This window comes from Drosophila bipectinata, chromosome XR, assembly GCF_030179905.1.
Source record: "Drosophila bipectinata strain 14024-0381.07 chromosome XR, DbipHiC1v2, whole genome shotgun sequence".
In the NCBI taxonomy this organism is placed as follows: domain Eukaryota; kingdom Metazoa; phylum Arthropoda; class Insecta; order Diptera; family Drosophilidae; genus Drosophila; species Drosophila bipectinata.
Window position 1 is genome coordinate 18,706,121 of NC_091735.1, and position 9,408 is coordinate 18,715,528.

Here is a 9,408-nt window from a genome sequence, read left to right on the forward strand (position 1 = left end):
AAATCTCTTTGAAGAGTGTTTTCCATTTGGGGAAAATATATAATAATGTTTATAATAAATAATGTAAAATATAAATAATTGATTGTATATAAATACATGTGTAAATATGTATGTACATATATATAGCCTCAATATATACCAAGAAGCAGAAGCTAAAAACATAATCCAGGTCTGGTTGTTAATCACCTATCTCTAATCTCTAATAACCTTTGACATCCCTTCCGTACCAATTCCGTCTGTGGAATATTTTGGCTTTTCTATATGTGAGGAATGTCCCAATTCCTAATCAGAACCTGAAGCTCAGTTTCAAGCTCAAGCTCAAGGCCGAGGTTGGCTTTAAAAAGCCGGAGCTTCACGACTCGCAGCATCAATTCAAATATTTCCAGAGACTCTTTCAATACAAAGTTCCGTTCAATTAAAAAAATACAAGATGATCTTCCCAGTGGCCCTAATTTCCACGTGTTTCCTAATTTCTGCCTCCCTGGGATCGGAAGAAGTAATAGCCGTTTTGAGTGTTTTTATTTTGAAAATTAATTTAAATTGGAATTCCTCAGACCTGCCACCCCCTGGAAGACGAGTGCGAGACCATTACCGTACAACGATACTTCGAGAAGCGCTACAAGAAGGATGCCGAGCTCTTAAAGTGCAGGACAGACTTATCGGAACTTCAAAAAAGATATTCAGACTTTCCGAGCGAGGATCTAGAAAAATATTCCCAGATATCGAAATGCCAACAGGATTACTCGGACTTGGTGAAAAGCCACTTGGAAGTGCTGAGTCAACTTAAAGAAAGTGAAGTTAAATATGAGCAGATGATAAATCAAAAAAATGGAGAAATGGACCTGCTAAAAAATCAAATTAGTGACCTAAAGAAAACAAGTGATCTAGCAATGTATACTAATCTGTTCCGCGAAGAAATTGCCAAGTTGGAAAAAAAAGTAAAGATTGGAGAAATTCATGAAAATAATCTAACAAAGTCGGAAGTAAAAACTGGAGAGCTCCCAACAACTCCACTGCATAATATTAATAACCAGACGACACCGAAAACAGAAATCATAGGTGAGTTGGCAGAACACAACATTTTGCAAAATAAAACATCGAATTTTTCAGATTTTCCAGAAATTTGTCCACGAAGTCAAGCTAATTCCTACGTTGTCCGCGAAATCCAACTTCCTGGCTCAGACCCGTTTAAAGTGGTTTGTATGTCAGATTCGGAGCTTGGATCTAGATGGTTGAATGTTTATAGAAAATATGATGATTCAAAAACATTTAATCGCACGTATGAGGATTATCAACGTGGATTCGGTGATGCAGAAACTGGAGAGTTTTTTATTGGACTGAATCGCTTGCACAATCTGGCCAGTGGAAAGCCTCATGAAGTGGTTTTATACGCCGGTTGGGGGATAAGAAGATGCGACCACTTTGTTGTGGGCGATAGAAGCGAAGGGTACAAGCTAAATACTATTGGCAATTGTACTGGAGACGACTGGATGAGCCCTAAGCAGGGCTCTCAATTTTCGACCTTCGATCAAGATGAGGATGGAGATCCTGATCGTAATTTGGCGGAGGAAGTGGGCTATGGCTGGTGGTTCGATCCTGGTATGAGGTGTGTATTCTAATTTGTTTTTTCCTTTTTTTTCATCTCCAACTAGAAAACTCTCTAAAATAACTAACATGAAATCATTTTTAAATTCTATTTTTTCATCTATTAGCCACGACAAGAATGATATAGAAATTTTCATCCGAAGAACCGATTGAAGAAAACAAAAAGCCTTTTAAAACGGACTTGGAAAATAAACCATTTTTGGATAATATATGTAATCGTCATTAGCACTAAAATGTAATTACATTATTGCTAATATTATAAAGACGATAATTAGACAAACTGTACTCTTCTATTTTTAAACTTTTAAATAAAAGAAACAAATAAAATATATAAAAATTAATTAAAATTAATTATTTTCACTGCAAAAAGTTTGAGAAGGTCGGAAACATTTTTGCATTTCAGACATTTCAGGATCAGCCTCAACGGAGCTTTTGAGACATAAACGAGCGACTGTGGTTGAGTTGTGAAAAATGGCTAACAAACTTGGTCAGAAGCTGGAGAATGATTTCCTTTGGAGGTTGGCCCTTAAGAAATATGAAGCACAGTCTCAACTTTTTTTGTCTAAAAACAAACAAGTTACGGAATAGTCGATCGATCAGTTGAGATCCAATGAATATCATATCCATTAGCTTCGCTTTACTTTCTGTTTAAAAATTAATTAATCGCTAATCTGAGGGAAATATAAGCATCGCTTTGCTTATAAATGTGTTAATTTACTTCATTTTTATTCCCAAAGATCTATTAGCAAGAAGCTCTTAACAGAAACTCGAAAATTGCAGATCTTATTACATGCTTTTTCCCAAAAATGTAAAATAATATAAAGTTTGTTTTTCCAACATCTCTTTCTGGGAAGCATAGAGCAATGATTTGAGGCAAAATATAATAAATATAATTTAACAATTTATAAATTAATAAATCTTCATAAAATTTAATTTTAAGACCCTATTTTTAAAATTTAATCTAAATCTAAATCTTTCATTGATTTTGACTTTTATCGTTGCGGTTGACCTTTCTGGACAATTACCCATGTGTGTACTTATATTTCTATAAATATATCTGCATACTATTCCTATAGCTATATATGGTATATCTTATATAACAATGGCTATATTTACATACTATCTGTATAGCTATATCCGCTATCCCCATATGTACTATCTGTATCTCTATATGTATTATTCGAGTGGCTATATCTACTATCCCTATAAATTTATACCTATATCTGCTATCCCTTAAGCTTATACTGCATATCCTTACTATCTATCTATACATACTATCCTATGCTATTTATCTAAAGAGATATATGTATACCGATCCTATACATCTACTATTAGTTATTTTTTCAACAAATATTTACAATGTTTAGAAATCCATATCCCTAAAAAAACAATACAAAGGAGAAATATCTGTGGATTATCTAGAAGGATATACCACAAACGTTTCGGGGACTATCACATCGTACTATCGTATAATTTAATTAAAAGTTATTCAAACCAAATATGTATATAATAATAAATAATAATAATTTTAAACAAAATACTAAGCCAAGTCCAAAGAGAAATCCTCTGCTTAATCCTCTGACATGCCACTTTTCATTAATTGTTTTCTGGAAACCCACCGGAAAACAATTAAAAAATCACTTTTCATAAAAAAAAAACAACTGCAATCATCAATGGCTGAGCTCATTCTGCAATGAGCTTTCTGATTTTCTGACCCGAATCACCGTTGGCTCCCCGAGCTCATTAACCCTTGTCAGCCATACCATTATAGATGCCAAGGGGACCCGACCTTGACCTGTCCAAGACCCGTCTCTCTCTCTCCCTTTGGCCAGACTATCTGGATTCAGGATTTTAATTTTCTATTTTCCATTTTGGCCATAAATTGCAATCCCGTTCCAATTAGTTGCGAATGCCATTGCCGCCAAGGTCAATGGACCTTTTCGATTCAGGATAAGAGTCCACAAAACGGAAAAAGAAAAAAAAAAAAAAAAGGGACACAGGATATGGCCAAGGATAAGGATGTTAATGGCCATGGAAATGGAAATGGCAATGCCAACAGGAGTTGGAGTAGTTCTTGGCCATTAGGCGTGCGCTGCAGGCTTAATTAATCATGGCTAAGTGAGTCTAACCAAAAAAAAAAAAAGAAAAAAATACCGAGACGGAAAAAAAAAAGAAACTATTAGACATAAATGTGATTTTTCCGTGGCTTTCTCGTTTATCGCTTGCTTTTTCGTTTCCGCTTTCGTCTTTTTCCTTTTGTACTTCACCTCCTCTTCCTCCTCGCTCTGGCCACCATCTTTTGTCCGTTAGCCTTCGCACAATGGACGTTTCCGGCTAGTTGGCACTACACTCGAAATAATTAGTGGCTCTTTTTATGTTACTTTTTTTTTTATTTTAAACATAATTCGTTTTTTACATATTATTTGAATTATTATTTTATTTTGAAAATTTTGAATAAATATGAGCTAATTTGAATTAAGAATTATTTTTGAGCTTTTATTTTTGGAAATTCTTTAAAATTTTAATATTTAAAAAAATTCTAATTTATTAGCCCCCACATTTCTCTCAGTGCTTACAAAGCCATAGAGGACAGCGCACAAATTACTTAAAGATAGATAGAGCCACCGGATGAGGTGAAGGATGTGGCAGCAGGAGTCAAAGGAGAAGGTGACAGGAGCAGGCCGAGGGTTGGTGGTGGGGCAGGGCAGGGGGCGCGACCGAGGACTAAGGAGCCAAGTGGGCGGAGCCAGGCAACGACGCGTTATTTCCGTTTCCGGTCCAGCATTCAACACTCGCATCGAGCCGCATTGAGTGATGAAGTTTCGCAGTCGCTGTCTTGCCACTTGCCCCTTGGCCCGAACCACGCCCTCTAAGCCACCCGCCGCCCTCCCATAATCATTGTTTTTTTTTTTTTTTGTGATTTGCTTGTGTTGGCCGCCACACTCTGTTTTTTTTGTTGTTGGGCCCAAGTGATAAAATGTTTTATGTGCTCGAGTGTCTGATAACAATAAATAACGCCATCAGGACGAAAGAGGACTCACCCTTAGAGGATACGAGAGGGGAGAAAAGGGGGGTGGCGCTGGCATGTAAACAAATTGGTGTTGAAGGCATTTAGCCCTTTGTTGCCTCAACTGGCTCAACTGCCCCCAACCGCCAACTGCCGACTGCTGCGTTGAGCGAAAATTTGTGGCAAGTTCGTTTGTTTAGGCCTCAAAGTTTTGTGGCCCGAGCCCTTAAACCCTAAACCCTATACCCTGTGAACCCTTGGCCATTTTTCTTTCATCGGGTCTTGATGAATTGTAATCAGCTTCAAATTGGAACAAGGGCCATCCTCAGCCAGCGCCCCAACTCGTATTAATCATCAAAACTTTGAATGGGTTTGCCGAAATCCGATTTGATTAGTTGGCAAAATATGTTTCCCCGAAACCATTAACAGAGCAACAGTTTCTTGGCTACAAAATACTAGTTACTAAGGGATTTAACAAATATTAATCTTTAATATATGTATATACCAAAAAAAAAAACTAAATTAAAATAAATATTTAATATTTTTATAGTCAATTTACATATCCGATGGATGTGCATAATTTAAGCGGAAGGACAAACAAATAATTTCATTTTAATTTATTTGCATTCTCATTAGGGCCACAATTAAATTGCTCTCCTCATTTCCATTTTTCGAACTTAATAAACGCATAATTGAATAATTATGAGCAGGAAACCGGAAAAAAATGTGAAATGTGAAAAAAAATCAAGTTAAAAGGCCTAAATTATGCAAAAGTAGGAGATCCTTGTATATAATTGTACTTGGTGCTCGTGGTGTAAAGGGGTATATTGTTTTTTTGAGCAATTTGTGTAACTGGGAGATGTATTTCCTAAGCAGCGGAGTAGATATGACCCTGTCCGTGGGTCCGTCTCTCCGCCAGTCTATACAAACGTGTGGATCTCAGAGACTATAAAATTTAGAGCTATGGGATTTGGTATGTGGGATCCTATACTACCTCCGCAGATCCAAGTTATGTGACTTTTTTTTAAGAATTTCTCTTCCTTAAAATCTTTTCTCAATAGCTGCTTTCTAAAGTTCCAATTCGAGAAAGTTTTCTATAGTCGATAACCCCTTCTTAAGCACTCCATTCTTGCTTTTTTTATAGACCCCAAAGCATTGTTCTTGTTTCCAAACCAAATCCGAGGATTTTTAGTGAAGTTATGGGTATTTCTGACCCACTTGACTCCTTTCTGACCTAAAAAGCACCCGAAAGAATGCCAAAAAGGTTATCTTTTGTTGTTTTACACATAGATCACATCATTTCGTTTGGTTTTAAAGCCAAATCTGATGATTTTAAGCCTTAAGAATGTATTATATAGCCAATTATATAGCCAGTTTCCCTAATACCAAGCTTCGCCGCACCCAAGAGTATGGCACAAAATCGTATTTTTTTTAAATATTAAAGCTTAAGCAAAGAATACCGGGTGTCATATAGTCTATAAACTCTTCTAAAGCCACACTTTCTTGTTTTATATATAGATCCCGACCATTGTTTTGGTTTTAAAGCAAATAAAATGATTTTCCTTTTGTTTTTTGTTGGATTTTCAAGCCAAAAATCCCAAAAAACAACACAATACGCACCAACCAATTTTTAATTTGGTTTGGAAAAGCGAGGAAAACAGGGGAAAATGCTATGAAACTGGCACAGAAGAAGAACTGGCAAGCCGAGAATCTCACAGAGAAAATGTGCGAAATGGACAAATGAAAAATACGGCGAGCAGCCGAAAAGCTTTTAATTATGTTGATTTTTCGCAGATTTAATTTTTACCTGCGTTCGTTAAGTTTGCATCGCAAACCAAATGGAATTTAATTTAATCCTTTACCAGCCTCAGACCAGCAAAAAAAAACAACCAGAAACAGAAACAGGAATGTTTTTTTTTTCTGTCTTTTGTATTTAAATTGAACAGCAAAAGAGGCAAACCGAAAAGCAAACTGAAAAGCCAAATTATAAAAGCACTTTTTTTGGCCAAAAAGAGTGAATGAAAAAAAAAAATTTGAATAGAAACGAAAAAAAATACTTCAAATGCTTTCCATTCAAATGCCAAACTGGGATGCCAAGCTGATAATGGCCAAGGTATAGTATAAAGGATAGCAAGGATAAAGGGGCTAACGTAGCACGTTTTAGTTAATGTTACACCATTTTGGCTTTAATTACTTTTTTCCGACTTTGGCACTCTTTGAACTTTTCAACTTTTCAGCTCAAACAGCCCCAAAACAGCTTCATTAAATTGGGGGAGGTGTGTGGCTCTCGATTACGTTTTCTATTTCACCTCGAATATAATTTAATAATTGCATTTGGCCGATAAGCTGATTTGGCCGCATTATTCGGCTTAAACCGCATTTGAACGCATTATTTACCTATCGAGTTTGGCTTTTGATTTTATTTTGGCCGTAGCCGTGGCCGTGGCTGGCCAATCACATTATCACACAACTGCGGACGAATCATTGATGCTTCCATCATCCCGATTTCGGGATTATTCTGTTTGGAATTTGCTGATTAAATACTTTGATTATTTTTTGTGATTTAATATGGATGTATGGATGGAATAGCTGTTGAGAATCTTTAATATTATGGTTTTCAAATAGAAATTTCAAATATATAGCTATAACTATATTATGGTTGTATGGTATAATTTTATGGTATTTAATATTTGAGTAATATTTTAGTATAATTATGAACAAATATATATATTTATATTTTTCGAGCTTTTGATATTTTACATACTCTTAATAAAATAGTATTTTTTGGTATTATTTTAGGGGTTTCTATAATCCATTCAAATAATATAAATCAGTGATAATTTAATTTCTGATCCATCAAGATTAATACTTTACTGTTTGTATGCTTTAGGTAAAATTTTAAAAAACATAATTTGGAAATCTTTTAACTTTTAGCTTTCTTATTATGGTCTTTAATTACGGTATTTTTTAAGTTTTTTTTTTCAGTTCATAAGAAAATAGAGTAATAAAATCAAAGAAATAAATCAAAAATCACTTACCAGAGTCTTCCTATTTGGCAACAACGGATCTTTCGTTTTAGCAACATGTTGCTTCAGATTGGCAACATTCTTTCCACTTTTCTTTCCAATTCGTTTATTTCCAGCTCCAGCTCTGTTTGTCAATTTTATTTTCGCTTTCATTCTTTTACAGCTTTTTTTACTCACTTTCAATTGTCTATTGTTTTATTGACCTTTTCGCACTCGCGAATTTACACTTTTTTGCAACATGAGTTCTTTTCCACTTTTAGTTAATTATTTTTACTAATTTACAAAAAAAATTATAATGAAAAGGGAACAGAAAAATCCCAAAAAGATCCATTAATTGGATTCCAATTCTAAAAATCTAAAGCTCGTGAGGGAGCTTACCGCTCTTGGAAAGATTTATCATAAAGAATTATCATAAAAATGGAAAAGAAACATGTTAACAAACGCAATATGACACAATATTTTCACTTCTACTTTTAAATTACTTTACAATCTTACGAATTTTTAACTTTTTTTTGTTTACTTTATATATTGTTTAACATCTCAATGTTCAGTCTTTGATTTTTTTTTAAAGATTATTACAAATATTTGACGTTGATACTTAAGAAACTTTATAGTTTTTTATCTGCAATAGAATTTAATATTTGTAATGCATTTAACGAAATTTATTGGTGAAATATAAATAATAATATTTTTATTTAATTTTAAAAGAAACAATATTTTCATTTTCAATAAAGATAATAAATAAAATCACTTACTTAAATATTTCTTCATATTCCAATTCTTCATTTTCCAATAAATTCCTTCAGCCATTTTGTTCTTCTTCTTCTTTTGTACTTCCATTTTCTTCCTCATTCTTAGGTATTTCTTTCCTCTTCTTCCAACTCAACTTCCAAATGGTGGTCCGTTCTTTTCACTCAGCCTGGGACGCCACGTGTTCTCTTTGATTTTCACACTTTATTCAGACTTATTCTGCAGCGAAAAACTTTTAAATATTATATTTTATATTTCAGTTTTCATTTACACAGTTCCTTTAATAATAAAACACACTAATTATTCAATTTAATTCATTCTAGATCAGTTACTTTTTCATTCACCATTTTTTCTTCCGCCATTTTGTCACTCTCATTTTTTCACCCTGGTGTCTCATCAGCAAAAACTCCATTTCTTTGGCGTTTTTTCCACGTTTTCTCTTATGATTACACTGTTTATGTTTTTTAGATCACTTGCCTGCATATTGTTAACAATTTTCACTGGTTTTTAGGCCTTTAATCAACTTTTTCGGCTTATTTGAAAATTTTCTTCACGGAAGAACCTCACTCCATCAAGGGTTGCTGCGCACTGTGCCCTATGAGCGGCTAGAGCTGAGCTTGCAGCGCATGGCGATATTTCCGCTATGTTGCTCTCTTATTTCTCTTTACCTCTAAGTCATTGGCCAGTGCAGTTGCAATGGGGAGTGAGATGGCGGATAAGCTTGGCTTGCCGTGTACCGCAATGGTACCGGTGGAGTGCTCCATTTCTTTGGCGTTTTTTCCACGTTTTCGCTTATGATTACACTGTTTATGTTTTTTAGATCACTTGCCTGCATATTTTTAAAACTTTTCACTAGTTTTTTGGCCTATTAATACACCTATTCGGCTTATTTGAAAATTTTCTTCACGGAAGAACCTTACTCCATCAAGGGTTGCTGCGCACTGTGCCCTATGAGCGGCTAGAGCTGAGCTTGCAGCGCATGGCGAAATTTCCGCTATGTTGCTCTCTTATTTCTCTTTA

At 34.8% G+C, this 9,408-nt stretch overlaps 3 protein-coding genes across 5 annotated transcripts in view; 2 read left to right on the forward strand and 1 right to left on the reverse strand.

Moving 5' to 3' along the window:
- Positions 1 to 9,342, reverse strand: part of LOC122320954 (fibrinogen-like protein 1) — a 77,601-nt gene extending 68,259 nt beyond the window's left edge. The window contains exons 1-3 of one of the 3 annotated variants that reach the window (XM_070282905.1): positions 9,218 to 9,342; positions 8,394 to 8,607; positions 7,651 to 8,260 (exon numbers count right to left, since the gene is read on the reverse strand). The gene's annotated coding sequence lies outside the window, so the exon portion shown is untranslated. Of the gene's footprint in view, positions 1 to 7,650; positions 8,261 to 8,393; positions 9,160 to 9,217 lie in introns of those variants that run through there. The other 2 variants (XR_011444201.1, XR_006246357.2) reach the window with 2 other exon arrangements.
- Positions 392 to 1,144, forward strand: LOC122320956 (dynein regulatory complex subunit 4-like). The gene is made up of 3 exons (XM_043212967.1): positions 392 to 496; positions 555 to 1,063; positions 1,120 to 1,144. The coding sequence occupies exons 1-3, from the start codon at positions 431 to 433 to the stop codon at positions 1,142 to 1,144; spliced, it is 600 nt and encodes a 199-aa protein (XP_043068902.1). The 5' UTR covers positions 392 to 430.
- LOC108133605 (fibrinogen-like protein 1) lies at positions 1,117 to 1,809 on the forward strand. Its single transcript, XM_017253601.3, has 2 exons — positions 1,117 to 1,606; positions 1,713 to 1,809. Exons 1-2 carry the CDS (start codon positions 1,203 to 1,205, stop codon positions 1,756 to 1,758), a joined length of 450 nt encoding a protein of 149 aa, XP_017109090.2. The 5' UTR covers positions 1,117 to 1,202; the 3' UTR covers positions 1,759 to 1,809.
- Positions 9,343 to 9,408: the final 66 nt, after the last annotated feature.

What these genes read in the sequence shown, in the direction of transcription:
- LOC108133605 (XM_017253601.3), top strand. Translation starts at nt 1,203, where the DNA reads ATGTCAGATTCGGAGCTTGGATCTAGATGGTTGAATGTTTATAGAAAA. An exon ending in TGGTTCGATCCTGGTATGAG is followed by an intron (nt 1,607 to 1,712) that starts GTGTGTATTCTA and finishes TTCATCTATTAG; the next exon opens with CCACGACAAGAATGATATAG.
- LOC122320956 (XM_043212967.1), top strand. Translation starts at nt 431, where the DNA reads ATGATCTTCCCAGTGGCCCTAATTTCCACGTGTTTCCTAATTTCTGCC. An exon ending in CCTCCCTGGGATCGGAAGAA is followed by an intron (nt 497 to 554) that starts GTAATAGCCGTT and finishes GGAATTCCTCAG; the next exon opens with ACCTGCCACCCCCTGGAAGA. An exon ending in AAAACAGAAATCATAGGTGA is followed by an intron (nt 1,064 to 1,119) that starts GTTGGCAGAACA and finishes CAGATTTTCCAG; the next exon opens with AAATTTGTCCACGAAGTCAA.